Source organism: Mugil cephalus, chromosome 20 (genome assembly GCF_022458985.1).
Source record: "Mugil cephalus isolate CIBA_MC_2020 chromosome 20, CIBA_Mcephalus_1.1, whole genome shotgun sequence".
NCBI classification, from domain to species: domain Eukaryota; kingdom Metazoa; phylum Chordata; class Actinopteri; order Mugiliformes; family Mugilidae; genus Mugil; species Mugil cephalus.
Genome location: NC_061789.1, coordinates 21,870,260 through 21,890,650, shown reverse-complemented (window position 1 = coordinate 21,890,650; position 20,391 = coordinate 21,870,260). Strand labels below are relative to the sequence as shown.

The 20,391-nt window shown below is 40.5% G+C and overlaps 1 protein-coding gene and 1 long non-coding RNA gene across 2 annotated transcripts in view; both read left to right on the top strand.

The window, feature by feature from the left end:
• il12rb2l (interleukin 12 receptor, beta 2a, like) overlaps positions 1–1,953 on the top strand; it is a 30,440-nt gene extending 28,487 nt beyond the window's left edge. The window contains exons 11-16 of the mRNA XM_047572136.1: positions 6–110; positions 208–342; positions 479–640; positions 765–837; positions 1,215–1,323; positions 1,466–1,953. Coding sequence (XP_047428092.1) covers positions 6–110; positions 208–342; positions 479–640; positions 765–837; positions 1,215–1,323; positions 1,466–1,816 — 935 coding nt within the window. The 3' untranslated portion in view covers positions 1,817–1,953. The remainder of the gene's footprint in view (positions 1–5; positions 111–207; positions 343–478; positions 641–764; positions 838–1,214; positions 1,324–1,465) is intronic.
• A 1,763-nt stretch (positions 1,954–3,716) lies between these two features.
• On the top strand, positions 3,717–5,378 carry LOC124997408. Its single transcript, XR_007110968.1, has 2 exons — positions 3,717–4,028; positions 4,838–5,378. It is a non-coding gene; the product is annotated as an uncharacterized LOC124997408 (long non-coding RNA).
• Positions 5,379–20,391: the final 15,013 nt, after the last annotated feature.

Here is a 20,391-nt window from a genome sequence, read left to right as displayed (position 1 = left end):
CCCAGGGCAATTTAAAAATCACACACCATACCAAGTGTCACTGTTTGCTGTATCACACAACGGTGAAGTCCATCAGCTGTCATCAGTTATAGGATATTCTCATCAAGGAGGTCAGTATTTCTGCATTGCTCGTCCTTTTGACATTTCTTCTCCCCTCAAGATAATGAGAAGATAAAATTGCATTCCTTGTGCCTCTTTCTCAATCAGCTCCCTCCAAGGTACCATTATTTAAGGCGGCCTCTATTGCCACTACAGAAGTGACTCTGTTTTGGGAGCCCATTCCCCTCTGCAATCAGACTGGGCTTATCTTGTACTACCAAATTGGAGTAAGCAAACAAAAAGGTACCACCTACTTATCTGCAAATTAAAACTGGTGAAATAAATTGACCATTTTGTGACATGCTTAAATGTTTCTTGATCAATGCTTTGATTAAAAAAAAAAAAAAAAAACTAATTTCAAACTATGTATCTCTCCTAGTGTACAATGTGAGTGCCTCCCCTCAGCATGGAAACCAGACTTTTAAGCTACTGCACCTTACTCCAGGCCAGGAGTATGAAGTGTGGATAAAAGCAGTGACTGCAGTCGGGGCTGGAGCTAATCATACCATAAGCTTCAAAACGAAGCACCATGAAGATTTTGGTACAACAACCAACCCAAAACTTTACTGAACTCATGATAGAATGTATTATGAAATGTCATACGAGGTATAACAAGTCATATTTTTCATACTGGCACATTAATTATATTTTCTCTCTTTTCTCAGCACGCTTAATACCAGTCATGACAGGAATTTTTATGCTGGTTATTGTGATTTGCCTTTATGTGTTTTTTCTCAGGTGAGATGATCATCTTAAACTTGTTTCTGACCCAGTTCTGTTACTGATGTCTGTGAATGTTCTCAGTCATCCAGGTCATGGTAATTCAAAAAAGACAACTGGACTTGTAGAATTTTGAAAAGATGTTGCGCCACTCATCCAAGTAGCTTCTTCAGTTCTGAACTCTACAAGTCTATTTGCCTTTTTTAAATGCCTTTTGCCTTCTGTTACTAATATTCTATTCTTATATGTCTGAATTATAGATGTAGTACATCAGAATTGTTTTACTACTACTATTACTAAAAAAATAAAAATAATGAAATTCTTATGAACTTTATTTAATAAAATCTTTTTTGTGAACTTAATTCATGTATTTTTTGCTGTTATGTCCCCGCCAGCTCTTGCCAAGAAGAAAACAAAGTCTGTCCACTGTTGCCTTCTTTGTGTTTTTATGAGAAAGTGCCAGATCCCCGCAACAGCCGCATCTTCAGGCAGATGAAGCACCAGGTGAGACTGACCAAAATTATATGACATCTGCGAGCCTCTGGCCCAATTTAAGAAGAGAATTAAAATTTATTATTGGTCCTGAGTGATTCATTTTCCTACAATGCTGGTAACTGTTCTCCCATTCTCTTGGTTCTCATTTTAGATTAATGAGCCATTGGCTTGGCTTTGTATCCCTATATTTGAACCACATCACAAGATCTCTCTGGTGGAAGTTGTGGAAAAGAAGTCACAGTCCTTTGAGTGTGACAAATTAACTAAGCCAGTGGTGGGAGATGGGTGCTCACAGATGGACTTCCAAGATGATCAGAGGGAGACTGTTGTTGCAGGGGAGTGTGACAGGACAGACCACAGATATGGAAGAGAGGAGTACAGCAAAATGCTTGACTCCGATGAGGAGAGGGATGTTTGTTGGAGCTCATCAGAGGAAGAACCTTTTTCTTCAGGTTATGAAAAACATTTCATGCCCACTGATTTGGAAATACTGGAGGTTTGATGTTTCTGCATTGGCTCATGGATATTCATCTGAGATGTGTGTTGTTTCTTATTGTGAAGGAATATACTATAAATGTGTATATGTACTTTCTTGATGTGTTGTGAATGGTAATTCTTCTAATACATACATTTTCAATAGGGCTCGTGTCTGTGGATTGATCTGGCCACTCTGAGACCTGGGGTCCGTTTCAAAGCAGGTTCAACAAACTCTGAGTCTAATCCTAAACTCTGAGTTGATCTACTCTGAGTTACAAAACTCAGAGTTTCTGGTTCCAGAACTCTAGGTTAAGGAATTAGGCCCGGTTCTCTGAAACATGAGCGAGGTATCTCACTATGGCACACGCCCCCCGCGCTGTCCTCCAGAAGCTGTATATCGTTAAGCCAGTCTAGACTGGCAGACAGATATGACGTCTGCTCCTGGTAGGAGGGACTTCCTCCTGCCTTAAAGCCTGACGCAACGTCATTTCCCTCAGTCTACGTATGTGTAAGGAGGGTGGTCTGGTGAGATACCTCACTCATGTTTCAGAGAACCGGGCTTAATTCCTTAACCAGAAGTTCTCTTTCAATATTTGTTTCGGTATCTCACTATGGCACACAAAGGCGGTTACGTGTGAGATTCTGAACTCACGCTCAAAACCTTTTGCGAAAGTGTAGGTGCCGTGACATCCAACCTGTAGAATCTTGTGAAAGTGTGAGGCGTCGCCCAGCTGACCGCCGCACATATGTCTATCACAGAAACACCATGAAATAAGCCATGGTTATAGCCCCCACGATCCAGCGAGACAAGCTCTGTTTTGTGACAGGTATGTGGTGTAGCCCACGACACAAACAACTGTTCAGACTTCCTGAATCCCAAAAAATACACTCTCCCTACTCACCCCCTCTCCATGCCGCCGCCGCAGTGGGGGTGTTCTGTTCTGTTCAGTTCAGTTCAGTTCAGTTCAGTTCAATTCAATTCAGTTCAATTCAGTTTTATTTATATAGCGCCAATACAAATACAAATACAAATCGTCTCAAGACGCTTCACAAAAGCCAGCCTGAAACCTCCAGAGCAGCCTGAGGGCGACAGTGGCAAGGAAAAACTCCCTTTTAACAGGAAGAAACCTTGAGCAGAACCCAACTCATATGGAGGGACCCATCTGCCGAAGGCCAGCTGGGTAGAAACAGAGAAGATAGAGAGAGAAGAAGAACAGGAGAAACAGATAAGGGGGTCTGTGGTTAATAATAGAGAGAGGAGCCTGATAGCTGAAGGCTCTACCTCCCATTCTACTTTTACAAACTCTAGGAACCACAAGGAGACCTGCACTTAGAGATGGTGAAAGAAAGCAGTCCTAGTCACCTGCTTTATGTGAGAATTAAAGGACATATCCTGGTCAAATATAACACCAAGGTTTTTTACAGTAGTACTGGACGCCAAGGTAATGCCATCCAACGAAACCAGGTGATTAGATAATGAATCTCTGACATGTTTAGAGCCAAATACAATGACTTCTGTTTTGTCTGAGTTTAAAAGGAGAAAATTACAGGTTAAAGGTTCCATTTAAAAAATCTGGGAGCAGACAGCACATCTATGAAGTTTGGGGAGTTATGGGTGTGAGACAGCACTAGAGAAGCGGCAGAGAGGCGTGTAAGACTGCAACTCTGCCTCCTGGGTTGAACTCTGGGTTGTCATGGTTTTGGGAGTTTAATAAAATCGGCCATATTCCTAAAGATAAGAGAAGCACCCGCCATCTGGTCTAATCAGACCAGGCTTTCCCCAGAAAGAGTTCCAATTATCAACGTAGGCCACGTCGTTGGCTGGACACCACCTAGATAACCAGCGGTGGAATGACGACATGCGACTATACATATCGTCACTGGTCAGATTGGGCAGGGGACCAGAGAAAACTACGGAGTCCAACATAGTTTTAGCAAACTTACACACCGTTTCAACATTAAGTTTAGTGACCTCTGATTGGCGTAAGTGTTGGTCATTACTGCCGACGTGAATAACAATCATACCATACTTAGCCTTAGCCAGCAGTTTCAGATAAGATTGGTTGTCACCCGCACTGGCCCCTGGAATGCATCTAACTATGGTCACTGGTTTCTCTAACTTCACTTTCCGCAAAATAGAGTCACCAATTACCAGAGTTAGCTTCTTAGCGGGTGTGTCGCCGAGTGGGGAAAATCTGTTAGAAACATGAAGCGGTTGGTGCAGCTCCGTGGGCCGGGTAAGACTATGCTTCCTTCATACCGTCACCCAGCTAGTATGTTGACCCAGTATGTGTTTTAGGGCCATCATCCTGGCCATCTTCCGCCATCTGATGGTGCGGTGTGGTGTGGTGTGGTGTGGTGCGGTGACTTGTGGTGTGTCTCCAAGCACATCAGGAAATGTGGGAGGATGAGACTGTGTCTCTGTCTGCTTTTGAGATGTCCTCTTCTCCAGCGGCAGAACAAACTAAAATATAATATGGGTCATTCCGACTATTCGGTGCCATTTGAGTCCCCATGACATGTTATGGCATAGGGTATTTTTGGTAAAAATGGGCTAATACGTATTTGTAAAAGCTTGGCTTACGTGGTTAACTGTTGTCTACCATCAAATACAATGATATGTATGCAGGACTATTTGATTTGAAATTAAAATAATTTATTTTAATAATAATTAATAACAATTAAAAAATAAATAATTAAAATTAAATTTATAATAATAATATAATAATTTCATTACTATTGGTTTCCCAAATGTATTAGTGTGTGTGTGAATTGGTGAATAAGAGGCATTAACTTAAAGTACTTTGTAGAGAGGCGCCTTGTGAAGTTCAGTCTATTGCCTTTTATTAGTTTACGGGGCAGATTTGACACATCTAATATGACAGACGCGTTGACGTATCGCAGCAACAGACCAACCCGCTCAATCCGGCGCCTACGTATCTATTATGGTGGTGAAGTCTTTTTTTAAGGAACATGGATACAACCAATGACAACAAGTTTGAATGATGGTTATCAATGGAACGGTGTCTTCTCAATATGTTCCCAGAGCAAGAAAATATCCATGGTGCCAATCCATGGTGGCTGAAATGTTGTCAGAGGACAGAGGACGTCTCCACTGCCGACAGTGGAAACAGGTCGCCAGTCTGTCGCAGGGCTAACACAGAGACAATCAAATCATTCACACTAACACTCACACCTATGGTCAATTTAGAGTCACCAGTTAGCCTAACAAGCATGTCTTTGGAGGTGGGAGGAAACCAGAGTACCCAGAGAAAACCCACATAGACACAGGGAAAACATGCAAACTCCACCCATAAAGTGTTCCTGTTTCCCCAAATGTATTAAATAAATAATTGAGTCAACAATTTTCTTCTTTTCTGTAGTTACTTTAAATGTTTTAGAATATGGGTCAATTCTCTTGTTGATGGGTAATATTAAAACATAGTGAAGTATTAAAATTGGCCACTGTAAATTCATATTCTCACTGTACAATATTACCTACCATTAATACTGTATTGCCATAAACAATAACATTGTAAAACAACAGTGCTTAACTGTTTTCATTTGTACAGTTAATAAACCAGCACTTTAGGAACAATTTAAATCACAGTATTTTGTGATTTATTTTACAGTTCAACACATACTGTAACAACTACTGAAATCACAGTATTTAATTGTAAAACATATTTACAGTAAAATCCTGTATAATTGTTGCCAGTAAGTTACTGTAAATTTTATGGTAACTATAAGCTACAGGATGATATGGCTACCTCACCCACTCCAGCCCTGTGGGAAGAAGTGTGCGTCGTGACTGATCTCTGCCTACATCTGCACACGTGCGCCGTCCAAGCCTCTGGCATGGGCCTTATGGTATCCCAGGAGAGAGCTAAGTGGCTAAACCTCACAAATAAACCTCACAAACCTCCACCTACCGCACCCCGCCCGACGTTTGCACAAGCTGTGGCTCAACCAGCTTACTGCATCCCCAAATGTCTGCCACAACCACGGACGGGCGGCCGAGGCCATGACAAACAGGTGGAGTTCAAGGGTGCGTGGGGAAAGAAACCTTTTGCTCCCACTGTGAGGCACGGGGACCAAGCCGCCCCGACAGCCACCGCTGGAACCAAGAAGAAGCGCCGTGCTACCTAGGCCGTTGGAGAGGGAGAGCGGGCTCAGCCAGATGCCCACTTCGTCTCCCTCCAGAGAGGTACTATTCCTAGACATGTTGCAAAGGGCATGTTCCAGTCCCTACAAAAGACATGCAGAGGTTACGTCGGTGTTCTCGGTTCACAAGAGAACAAAGAGGAGGAAGATTGGACCTGCAACAAGCTCTGTGGAGCCGCAGTTATGTCCCACAAGTACACACCAGTGTCTAAGCATACACCAATGCACAAACACACACTAGTGTTCTTCCCCTCAAACATTGAGTGCCATGACTCCACTCTTGCGGAAGCAGGTCGGCTCAGCGGCTGTAGCGGGCAGAATAAGCGCCGTAGCCGCGCAGCTCATTCAGCCCAGTGCTACGGTGAGACCGTTCTTGGGTCCGCTGGCTGCTCACGCCAAACAGTGGCAAGCATGCGGGGCAACAGACTGGGTGATAAAAACAGTAACCAAGATCTACAGGCTCCAGTTTGCTACGAGCCCACCCCGTTTCAATGGGATATTACAGTCGCGGAACCCCTTCCTTTTACAGGAAGAAATAAACACCCTGTTAACCCTGAAATGAGGGAGTTTCACAAAGGGAGGTAACTCAAACCAGAGAAAGCGGGGTAACTCAAGCCTGTTTCACAAAGGGAGGTAACTTAAGCTTTCAATCAGCTACCAAAGTAACAGACTCTATGAACCTAACCTGGTTGGGACCAGGTTTATCTCAATGAACCTCGAGTTTCTCTCTGTTTCCGCCCTCTTTCAGACACACACGCCATTTGATTTCCCCTTTCATTCATTCAGTCAGAAGTGAGTTTCATGAGACTTTTTCAAGAACATGGCGTGTCCTTATGACAACGACCCCGTGGATGAAGGTGCATTACTGCTGTTAGAATTATTTTTTGATTTTTGTCTAGATGTGTGATAATCAGTTGAGATTCTCTACGTTGTATTTAGAAGCGTGAATATTAACATAATTAACATTCATATAATCAAATAAAGAATGCAGTCCTAGATAAGGGAGGGTCAAGAGCATCAACCCCATTTAAGTTTACTTGCGTAGGATTGATACATAGAGAAAGTAGCAATCAGCTGACTAGGACAGAACAAGAAGGAAACATAGCGAGTCTGAGAGACAAAATAGAGAACAATAAGCTGTTCTGAAGTGATAAAAGTTGCAAAGGAGGGAGTCACAGGATGAGCATGGAACAGAGCATGTGAGGTCTATGTCAGGGAGGAATAGGTAGGAAGGACTTCTTCTTCTTTCTAGGGCGCTGTCCCAGGGGATTGGAGGACCTGAGTGGTCAAGGGCCGGGACCGACCCGTCCACCAACGATGGGAGAGTTAAGTCTAAACCACGACTCCTCCCCACCTGTAGCCAACCAATCATATTCATTTTGTTGAAACTGTTATAATGGTGTGAAACTACTGAAAATCATCCTTTTCTAGGACGTTGGCCAAGGTTGACTGAACAGAAGGTCCATGCGCATGAATTCCTATATTCCAATACATATTTGAATAAATAGACAGAATCTGTTGGGACAAAAGAAAAAAAAGACATAAAAAACAAGTACATATTTTTATGAATAGGCTTAAAAAAAAAGATATATATAGGCCTATTGCATTTTATAAAGGCACTTGGATAGTGGACTTAGAGGATAAGCTCCCTCCAGGTTGCTGTACCACCACCCGCTTTACGGGCATCTGCCTTCTTTCTGTTGGATGAGTAGAAGTCTGTGTTAGTTTAAACAGGCTTAATTATTTAACAGAACATGATATAGATGAGAAGGTATTTATGTGTGTAAAACAGCATTATGTTGGGGATAAAACAACTGCACAGTCCAATAGCCACTTAATATTTATTTTACAGTGTAAAACATGATCAAAATAAGGTCCCTCCATGCCAAGGTCTTACCTGTTTGAACAATGTTTTTATATTTCATCTTAAGCTGCCTCCAAGTGCACTTCTCATCCGTGGAATTGCACCTATGAAATAAATGAATAGGCTACCATTCAAGCAGCTTTCCCCTGTAATATTATTGTAATTGCAAAGGACTACATTTTGTCAAGGTTCTATGTCTGTCTTTTATTTTGTGATCATGTTTTGAAGTTTCCTGTTTTATTTTGTCATGTTTCCTAGTTTCCTGTCCATCGTGTTTCCTTGTGGTTTTGTCATGTCTGTCTGTGTCCTGTTGTGTGTTCTGCTTTATTTTGTTAAGTTCCGGATTTCCTGTCTTGTGCCTCTTTGTCTCTTGATTGTTAATTTGTCTCACCTGCGTTGATTGTCCTCATGCGTCTCACCTGTGTCTTGTCAGCCCTGAGCCCTCTTGTGTATATATAGCCCTGCCTTTCCCTTTGTTCCTTGTCGCGTCGTTAATTTTAGCTTCATGTCTTCACGCCATGTTCCATGTTTCCTCGTTCTTGGTTTTCCTTGCCCTGTTCCTTTTCCATGCCACGTCATGATTCCTTGATTTTTGGATTTGTTTTTTTCCTGCCTTGCAGCGCCTTTTGTTAGATTATTAAATACTTCTTTTGTTTGAACTTCCTGCCTCATCATTAGTCCTTCGTCTGGGTCCTCACCTCAACTTTCCTCACCTGACACATTTAAACTTACACAATGACCCGAGTAGCAATGTTCTCCCACACCGTCTCCCTCTCTTTTGCAGTTGCAGCAGTGTTGCACTTCTAAAAACGTGTTGAAACTCGTATGAGCGTATTAAGATTTCCACTTTGAGGTTGGTGAAAACCGTAGACCTCTGCTTCCCTGTTGTCATGTTGACTCGTCAAATTGGTGCTCCATTGACGCTGGCTTTTTAGAGTTGTGGCGCATGCGCTTAACTCTGGGTGAAACTACTCCGAGTTGATTAAACTAACTCAAATCCACTGTTCTGAAACCGGAAACGCAGAGTTTTCTATCTCAGAGTAGTTGTTGTTGAGTTTGTTGAACCTGCTTTGTGAAACAGACCCCCATCAGTGAGATGACTCCTGTGTGCTGTTTCGTTAATCTTAATCACTGAGTTTCGTTTTTTTCGCACAGATATGCGCTACCAAACATGCACAAGGTTTGAGCCGCATGTAGGCGGAGCTGAGACATTGCTTCAAGAACAGAGCGAATAAACTGTGCGGGCCCTTCAGTGTCGTACTTTGCATTTAGTGTCCCATTACACTGCAGCTCTATCAGCTCCATCTGAATCTGTACAGGTGAAGGTTCCATGTCAATGGCAAATAGGTTGCAAAACAGCTCGAAATTCCTATTTTGTGCTTCAAAGTCTCCAAAGCGGCGAGAGAACTCGGTGTGAAGTGCGCTTATCAACAAAGTGTGCATTGATAGACGTTTTCAAAAATGTCTTTTCCTTTCGTTGTTCCGTGCATCAATTTCATGTCAAGATTTCCTCTGTAATGCTCAAAGTGAAGATGGCTAGCTGTGCAGTGTCCGTCACGTCAGCGCTTTCATCTACAGCAAGAGAGTATGCAATAAATCTTAGTTTCTTACAATCAACTGTGTTCTTAAATCAGTGGCTGCTGAGATGTCAGATTCTTCTTCAACTCTTCTACTTTCTGTAGCTTCTGCTCTGCATCAAGGTTTTTAAGCTTATCCTGATGTTTTGTCTCAAAGTGCCTTAGATTAAACTCTTTAATTACAGCCACATCAGCTCAACAAATAAGACACACACAATCTCAGTAAACATATACTCAGCCTCCCATCAGTCTTGAAAAGCTCTGTTTTCAGAATCTTCTTTTCTTTTTGCCATCGTTAGGTCGCTAGCTTTGACTTAATAGTGTCGTTTACAGCAACAGAAGCTTGACTTGATTGATGCGTGTTACGCCCCATCTAGGGGTCTAGGATGTAGCATAAATAAAGGCCCCCATCTTCCCCAAGTCCCAAGCAGCCACAAGGAACAAAAGGATATTAAATGTGAATCAAGTAAAAGGAGTTTATTTGACACATTAAAGAAATATATAAACCATAAACCAACTCAGGCCAAAATAACAAACAAAAGGAATCTACCTAGAAAACAACCCAAATCTAACCCAACAGAGACGAAACTAAATATACACTCTTCCCTACCTCAACTTAACCAAAAACAGGAGAAAAGGGAACAACAAAAATAGCGGTTCACTCCTAGTAATCTTGAAACATAAAGTAAATTCAAAAGCCAAGGGTAAAAAAGGTACAGGGTGGTGACCAGTTGGGAGGATGATCAGCTTACTGACAGTCGCCATCTTGGATTTTTAAACTTCTCCCTCTCTGCTGGATATCCAATAGGAAATCGACCTAGAACCCCCAGCCAATCCCACGTTGGCTATGGCACACACCAATCTGCATAAACACAGATGGGAGGGAAAAGAAAAACAGAGAGCACCCACTGCTGCCAAATAAATAAGACGACCTCCATCGTAACACCTCCTTTCCCAAGAATTAAACATCCCCTAGATGTTTAATTCCATAAGATTGCAGCTTTATTTACATTCTAGAAAGGGCATCTGTGATTACGTTATCAGTACCCTTTTTATAATGTATCTGCAGGTTGAAGTCCTGCAGAAGAAGGAACTAGCGCATAATCCACTGGTTAGTGTTGCGCATCTGGGCCAAGAAAGTCAGAGGATTATGATCCGTGAAAACTTGCACAGGATTTGAACTGCTGAATTCACATTTTGCAAGGTTCAGGGTGAGAGAAGCCTGACGGAGATGACTGAAAATGACAGAGAGAGTGTTAAGATTTTCAGGCCAAGTTGAAGAATAGGCGACCACATTATCTAGGTATGCCTCACAATCTCCCAATCCAGCTAAAACAGTATGCATCAATCGTTGGAAAAAAAAATAGTGAGAAAAAGACTTCCGGGCAGAGGGTCCGCGGTTCTCCAATCAGATTGTAGCTCGCAGCGTCATATTTTGCAGCAAACGAGTTATTATTGTAGTGAATGGAGGGCTGCGGCCTCTGCTCTAAGCATCTTTTGCTGCCGCGAGCGGGTTTACATTGAAATCAATTGAGAACCTAGAGCGTCTCATACCGACGTTGAAAGGTACCTTTTGCGTCTAGGGGCGTGACAAATCTTTGGTATATTACGCTTTGGGAATGAGAACGGGTTGTCCAGGTATCTATGTCACCACATCACCATACTCACCTCTCTTACATTGCAGAGTGGCAGTAAAAGAAATATGCTATTTAAACCGGCCCATTTTCAATGGTTCGGATAAAATAAGAAAGATAAGCTGTAAATAGAATATGTATATTATTTTATATTTGTATTTGTATATTCAGTTTGTTACAGATAGCATTGTATGTACGTATTACACATTATTGTATATGTGTATATTGAATAATGATGTGAATAACTTATGTTACAAATGTATTTACGTATTTCAAATATTTTTGTGTATGTGTGTGTGTGTGCTTGTTGTGTGTAGTTATAGTGATTACACTGTCATTTCTAAGGAAAGGAAAATGGTTTGAGAATCCTGTGAGTTCTGCTCACATTAATTCCTGTTAAACAGGGTGAGTTAATTAATTTTTTTTTCTTGTTATTTTTGTCCAACATACTTTTACTTGACCTTTTTTTGGGTTTTGTTTTGTCTTATTTTTGGATTGTTTATTTATTGCTTTGTGGGGCGTGTGTGTGCACATGAGTGTGTATTAACGGCTGTATTTAACTAAAAGAATTAAAAGGGGAAATTTTAAGAGAATAGAACAGAAAGCCTTTATTTGTCCCTCAGTGGGGAAATTGCAGTTTGCAACAACAACACAGAGCAGAAAAGTAACAAGAACAAAGGGTGAATTGTGTAAAAGATAAATAATAAGATCAAGTAGAATAGAATAAGCAATATACGATTTTTGGCATGTATGCAAAAAGTAGTGAATTGCAACAGAAAGTAAATGGATTGTGACAAGGTATTGCATGACAACTGGGAGCTATTGCAATCAGCTTCCGGCTCAACCGGCACTGGAAGTTCACCAAGAGTAGATAAAGTTAACAAATACATCAATAGAAAATACTTACAGTTTGTCAAAATAGATGCATCCAAGGTATTGAATAATGTGGTAGTAATAGCTTTTTGTAATACCAGATTTAAGTACAGTGTCGAGTAAAAGAGTTAACAATGATTTAGCAATATGTACAGGGGAGTTATTGGGTTTTCTGCTTGCTATGAGTTGGATAGAGGAGGTAAGACCACAGAAAACATTAATAGGATCAGACTCCAGCAGTTTTTTAATAAGTATGTTAAGTATATGTTATGTATAAAAGCGTGTCCATTCAGATACAAGACATTGTACTTGAGACAGCACAAATGAAACACGGATTGAAGAGGATAAACATGTATTCTTACATTATCCAAGGAATTGACAACAGAGACAAATACTCAAAACACCACGCCAAAGGAAAATGGTAACTTCGAATATTACCAATTTATCAAGGAAAAGTTCAGGAGATGTTAATTACAAGGCTATATAAGGATTTTTGCAATGTAATTTAATTAATGTAGTTTTACAAGCTGTCCTGCCTCACGCGCCAGTCCAGAAGGTGGCGGTAATATAACTAACAGTTGTTTGCCAATCACCATTAAACAACAAGAAGAAGAACGGAAGTCGCATTTAAAGTCGGTAACCCTTCAGTCAACGTTATCCATGCGGAGGATCCTCAGATGTGTTTCTCAAGCGAGCAGGGTGAATCGCCAGAAAGCGGTACAGTAGATCTTATTTAACTTTAACATTGATATTTTTCTATCAGTGTGCATGTTATTTGAAAATGTACATTTATTACATCGATTAGACAATGGACTGAAAAGCAAATATCTACGTGAGTGTCTTTTTGAAACTATCAGCGTGACAGTAGCCTTAGCATTAGCGAACTGGTACCTCTCAGCTGAGTGTTGCAAAACGTGTTGCGTTCCTACCCGTTAATGTCTATTAGTTGTGTTAAGTACATATTGTTCATATTTAGAAGTGTGGATGTGTAGTGTTTGCTTTCCGTACCTGAAATCGAAATTTCCTCATTTTACCGGATAAATTGTGACCACGCACTCGGCGGCTGCTCTGTTGAGCAGGCCCGACACGTGGTTGGTGTCGGGTGTGCTGTGTGTAGCACGAACTTATGATGGAATGGGAGGCTCGGTGTCGGCTCCGATCCCTCATTCGTAACTAGATGTGGGGGGAAATGTTGGTATATGACCAAGTCAGAATTATTCATATCTTGCATCTGGATATGATGACAAACCCAGCTCATTGATTCACAATGATGCCTTAAGTTCCTATTGCTTCTGATCCAGATTTGTCAAGACTGTGTTAGGCTATGTATCAATGATGGTATTGTTTAGGGATATCCACACACACGTTAGAAATGGGACTGCAGTCACGCCATCTGCGCTTCGGCGAGGCACGGTCGCGCTATCTACACTTGAAAATCGAGTGCCCGTCTACATCGCATCGGACGGTAAAGCGTTTTAGCGACTTTATGGTGCATTCAAGTGCATCCCGTAAACTCGGAAGTCTATATTTTTCTTATTTTCATTTGTTGAAATACATATATCAGTCATTACTTTGTTATTATGTTTACTACATTCTATTCAATGATGTAAACTAAATGATACAACAAAATTATTGAAGCATATTCAGAATCCAACTCATTTCTGCATAGTCAGATTTGAAAACTTAATTAAGAAAAGAATCAAATTGTTTTCCGCATACTCTACAGCTACCACTGTGGGGATTTTCAACTTAATTCACTGCATCATTTTCTGATAATGTGATGTTGAATTCATATCCAATGAATGATGTATATGGGCAGATTAAAAAAAAAATTAAAAAAAATAAACAAATTGTTTTCTGCAAACTCAACCAGATTCGTGTTCTACATGCCCCCAGCTACCACTGTAGTGATTTTCAACTTAATTCACTGGAAATGTGATGTTGAATTCATACCCAATGAATGATGTATATGGGCAGATTACAAAAAATTATAAATAAATAAATCAAATTGTTGAAAATTTGTTGGTAGCTGGGGACATGTAGAACAAGAATCTGGTGGAGTTTGCAGAAAACAATTATTTTATTTTTTTTAATTTATTTTTCAATCTGCCCATATACGTCATTCATTGGATATGAATTCAACCTCACATTATCAGAAAATGATGCAGTGAAATAAGTTGAAAATCACTACAGTGGTAGCTGGGGACATGTAGAACACGAATCTGGTGGAGTTTGCAGAAAACAATTTGATTTTGTTTATTTAATTATTTTTTTAATCTGCCCATATACATCATTCATTGGATATGAATTCAACATCACATTTTCAGAAAGTGATGCAGTGAAATAAATTGAAAATCCCCACAGTGGTAGCTGTAGAGTATGCGGAAAACAATTTGATTCTTTTCTTAATTAAGTTTTCAAATCTGACTATGCAGAAATGAGTTGGATTCTGAATATGCTTCAATAATTATGTTCTGTCACTTAGTTTTAATCATTAAATAGAATGTAGTAAAATAACAACAAAGTAATTACTGATATATGTATTTCAACAAGTGAAAATAAGAAGAAAAATATAGACTTCCGAGTTTGCGGGATGCACCATAAAACCGCTCAAACGCTTTACCGTCCGATGCGATGTAGACGGGCACTTGATTTTCAAGTGTAGATAGCGCGACCGTGCCTCGCCGAAGCGCAGATGGCGTGACTGCAGTGAAATGGGAAAGGTCTACCAGACCTTGTGATGAAATAACAAATCGTCTTTGTGCAGGGCATCCATCGTCTTCTAATGATCCTGTTGCCTTCTGGGTCGACCCTGAGGAATGCATTTAATAAGGTGAGTTCCTCAGCAAAATAAATGGCATGTCACAGTGTCTGATCTAATTATTGACCCTTATGATTCAAATCCCCCCTCTCCCCCCTTTTGTGCAGCATTAGCTAACCCCAGTTTGATGAACACTCAGTAGACATTTGAAATCTGGTTACATGGTCCAGATGAGTTTTGAGGTGAAGGGGAGGACACTCTTGAACAAACTTTTAATGATTTGCCTTGGAAAACATCTACTGCTGTCCTTGAACTCAAGCGTGAAAGACCTTTTGAAATATTAAAGTCAGTAAAATTGCATGAAAATGCTTTAGGATTGGGTGGTTTCAGTCTTTCTGGATTACAACTGTATACTAGAAATATAGCTATAAAGTATAACAAATATTTGTAATCAACATTCTCCATTAAAATAACACAGACTTCCTTGTAACTTGGCTCTATCCACATTCAAGATTATGCTTATTAATTATTGCCAAAAAAATATTTGCTCCTATTCAAGCCTGATGCAGAGTTTGGTTGGGGTTCTCTGCAATGCCACCATTCAAATCAGTTGGTTAATCTTGTTTATTTTCAATAAACTCCTCCTAAGGAAGTAGGTAGGTTGTACCTTACAGATGAGCTGTTAATGCTTTATTTTAAGCGAAACGATACTTGTGGTACAGAGAACGGATACAGTCTCTGTTATCGCTATCATTTTGTTATTGAGCTCCGGACATGATGCATAAAAATTTCTGAGTACCAATGAAGGTCTTATTCATACTGTCTGATCGAGAGCTCCTGCAAAGGCAACTGCTTATGGCCCATTAGTTGATGACCACTGATCTGACATGTGTTCCCAACGCCCCTGCTCCTCTTGTTCCTCTCTAGGCACCCTGATCACTACTACTGCCTGCAAAGGAGAGAGCTGTATGCATGGCCTCAGCTGCTGCCCCGTATTTGCCACTGCCTCATCTCACAACTACAACATCTGAGAGGTCTACACCTTTTTCAGACCCCACATATCCAGCAGTGTTCAGGTAGGTAGCTCATAACTGGATGTGGGAGGACATGTGTATAGTTCACCAAGTCAGAATTAAACGGATCTTGTGTCTGGACATGATGACAAACCCAGCTCATTGATTCACAATGATACCTTAAGTTCCTATTATTTCTGATCCAGATTTGTCAAGACTGTGTTAGGCTGTGTGTCAGTATTGGTATTGTTTTGGGATATCGACACCTACTGGTGACACAGAGGTTAAAAATAAAAAGGTCTACCAGATGTGATTAAATAACAAATCATCTTTGTGCAGGGCATCATTGTCTTCTATCTTCGGGGTCAACCCTGAGAATAACTTGAGAGATGCATTTAATGAGGTGAGTTCCCCAGCAAAACAAATGACATATCACAGATAAACATCCTGATCTGATTATTGACTCTTTTAATTTAAACTTTAAGTCCAAGAAGTGTGATAGTTTGCTATAAGGGAGGCACTTCTCTAACAACAAACCCTCATTAAAGCCAGCCCACATAAAAGTGAATTGTGCTTCAAGCTCCTCTGGCATGCTGGTTGTATCAGGGCAAAATATGGACAAATATGTACTCCACACATGCACACACAAACACACAGGTAACTTTATGTTATTACAGTTACAGATACACTCACGAAGAGTAGTAGGATGTACAAACATGCGCGGAAAAGCGTGCATTACTTTCTCGCACACAGGCTAACTGTAAGCTAACTTTGCTAACTGTGGGACATGTGGGTTGACTGAACTAAATGTGCTAACTGTAAGCTAACTGTGCTAAACGTGAGTTAAATGTTCTAACTGCAGGTTAACTGTGCTCACTGTAAGCTAACTGTGCTAACCATAAGCTAATTGTGCTAAATGTAGGCAAAGTGTGCTAATTCCCATGTTGGCAGAGACCGTACCCCCGGCATTAGCTCCCGTATCCCCTTCAAAATTTCCCGGAGGGAATTTTCTAGTTTTCAATAAACTCCTCCTAAGGAAGTAGGCAGGTTGTACCTTACAGATGAGCTGTTAATGCTTTATTTTAAGCGAAACGATACTTGTGGTACAGAGAACGGATACAGTCTCTGTTATCGCTATCATTTTGTTATTGAGCTCCGGACATGATGCATAAAAATTTCTGAGTACCAATGAAGGTCTTATTCATACTGTCTGATCGAGAGCTCCTGCAAAGGCAACTGCTTATAGCCCATTAGTTGATGACCACTGATCTGACATGTGTTCCCAACGCCCCTGCTCCTCTTGTTCCTCTCTAGGCACCCTGATCACTACTACTGCCTGCAAAGGAGAGAGCTGTATGCATGGCCTCAGCTGCTGCCCCGTATTTGCCACTGCCTCATCTCACAACTACAACATCTGAGAGGTCTACACCTTTTTCAGACCCCACATATCCAGCAGTGTTCAGGTAGGTAGCTCATAACTGGATGTGGGAGGACATGTGTATAGTTCACCAAGTCAGAATTAAACGGATCTTGTGTCTGGACATGATGACAAACCCAGCTCATTGATTCACAATGATACCTTAAGTTCCTATTATTTCTGATCCAGATTTGTCAAGACTGTGTTAGGCTGTGTGTCAGTATTGGTATTGTTTTGGGATATCGACACCTACTGGTGACACAGAGGTTAAAAATAAAAAGGTCTACCAGATGTGATGAAATAACAAATCATCTTTGTGCAGGGCATCATTGTCTTCTATCTTCGGGGTCAACCCTGAGAATAACTTGAGAGATGCATTTAATGAGGTGAGTTCCCCAGCAAAACAAATGACATATCACAGATAAACATCCTGATCTGATTATTAACTCTTGTAATTTAAACTGACTCATGTGCTGTGCCAACTTACCACACTCTTTGATGCACTAGGGTTGCATGATAAATCATTGAAAAATCGCAGTCTCGATTCACACATAGACGTGATCTGATTTTGAAACGATTCTTAAGCATTTTATTTCACGAGCAGCATCACAAAGAATTTTTCAAGAGCCCCTAAAGGCAGCACTGCTGCTGACTCCTCCCTCAACCTATGGTAAAGTGTTTTTACAACACGTGATTCTGTCAGTGGGGGAATCTTGCCTGCAGTTGAGTGTGTGGAAACAGTGAGGGAGAGAAGCAGAGAGAAGTCAGCGGTAAAGAGAGTTAAATGGATGGCGAGAGTCACCCACAGACCCGAACTAAACTCGTGCCCAAAGAGTTATGCTCTACTTGAATGACCATTTGATAGTTTCTTTTTGTTTTATTATAGTTCATCAGTGCAATAAACATTTTGTAAAACAAGTAAACATGCCAAAGAATCGTGATCTCAATTCTAAGCAAAAAAATCATGATTCACATATTTTCCGGAATCATGCAGCCCTATGATGAACACTCACTAGCATTCCAAATCTGATCACACCGTGCACTTTTGAGAAGTGTGATAGTTTGATAAGAGAGGCAAAGACAATATTTGCCATTTCTCATTAGTTCTTGCTTGATCTATTCTAAATATGGCAAATGTGCATATTTGGTTTACCCAAATTTCACTCGTCTTACAAGTCAGTTCTTTGTCTTGTTCTTGTGTTCTTTTTGTGTTGTCAGCATATGAGGGTTCTAAACAGTGAAGGTTTATGTTACTGGAGGACTGGATTGACTGTTGCACGCCCTACATTTACAGTATTATTCAGGTAAGTGTTGGGCAATTGCCATGAAACATGTTGATACTTGACCAATTCAGAATTGAGCAGAACTTGCGTCTGGACATGATGACAAACCCAGCTCATTGATTCACAATGATACCTTAAGTTCCTATTGCTTCTGATCCAGATTTGCCAAGTCTGTGTTAGGCTATGTATCAATGGTGGTATTGTTTAGGGATATCGACACATTAAAAATACCAGATTTGATTAAATAACAAATCATATTTGTGCAGGGCGTCATTGTCTTCTATCTTCAGGGTCAACCCTGAGAATGACCTGAGAGATGCATCTAATGAGGTGAGTTCCTCAGCAAAACAAATGACATGTCACAGATTAACATCCTGATCTGATTATTGACTCTTGTAATTTAAACTTTGCTCCTGATGTGCAGTGCTAGCTCACCACACTCTTTGATGAATACTCACTAGACATTCGAAATCTGATCACATGGTGCAGATGAACTTTGAGTCTGAGAAGTGTGATAGTTGGCTGTAAGGGAGGCAAAGGCAAAATATTTACAGAAAGGCATCATACAGGGTTACTTACCATAGTTGATGATATGCATGTCCAGTCAACGTTTGGTTCGACCACTCATGCTCAAGTTTTATTCTCCTTTCTTCTGCATCACAGGACAAGTTTCCGATTTGAGATAACTTTCCAGTGCTCAAAGCTGCCCCCCACCCGGGTGTTTTTGTTGTCCTCCTAACCAGTCAACCAGCTACGCAGACACACCCTTCAGATCCTTAAAAGACAGCCAGAATTTTACATCACCTCATTCTTTGTGTGTGTTGGTGTTTTCTATTTCCATTTAAGTAGGATTCATATTATTTGTTCCATCAAGCTGCCAAATGAGAGCATCTTCTGTGATACACTTTTTTGTATTATGCTGGAGTCTAACTTCCAGAATTGCCAAATTCTAAATCAGTAGAATATTTTTTTTTTAATTGGATAATATAATTCAGAAATGCATAGAAATTATGAATGGATTAAAGTAACAATAAATGTTACAGTGTTAGATAATCAAATAAATTGTAATTAATAATAAATTTATTTTATAGTAAGAATATATAAAGTAATGTAAAGCTTCAATTAATAATTATTAAAAAAATAAAGAAATAACAAAACAGACATTATGCAAAACAATTATAGTGATAATAATCACTATAATGGAGGGATGGGGAAGGCAAATCTCTTGAGACTTTTACAAGGTGTCAAGCCCCTGCCAACCCACTGGGGACCGGCCTAAGACTCCCCACACTCTCCAACCTCCACCCCCAGATGCAGAGCACATGTGGCATTATGTCTTTTTGTTTGTTTGTTTTTTGTTTTGGTCAATAAATGTGGTGCGTTAAAAAGATTTGGGTTGCCATGTACTTTTGTTTGTTGGGTTGCTTGTAGTTTCCTGATTTTTGTTCCGTTGATGAAGAATAGTAGTGGTGTGCAATGTGCCACACGAGAGCAGTCCGGGGCAGACGAGGAGGACAAGAGGCCAGCAGGGGCAAGGAGACCCCAGGCAAGGGTCTACTGGGTGCAGCCCCACAGGGGCCCGAGGCCTTGGTATTAGAAGATAGCAGCAGTTCCAATAATAATAACCATCATAGTTGTATCTGTCATCCGTTCTTTTGATGTTTATAGGGTTAGTTGGTTACAATAATAGCATTATCAATGACAACAGCAAGAAATGTTTGGAAAAGGGCAGTGGAGGACAGATTGCTCTTTGTAATACCGTAACACTTTGGGTTGGAGCTGCTGTAATTAAAAGTAATTTCCCCCTGGGATCAATAAAGTGATTCTGCTTCTGATAAGCAAATTATAACTAAAAGGAGAGGAACACTGTAATTCATTATTTAGGATACTATCTATATAATATGACAATTATGATGCTACAAGTATATTTTATGTCAATGATATTGTGGCTATTATAATGAGGTGCAAAGACTAGTGTGACATGTAATGATATTGATGCTTCTAGTGGAATTGG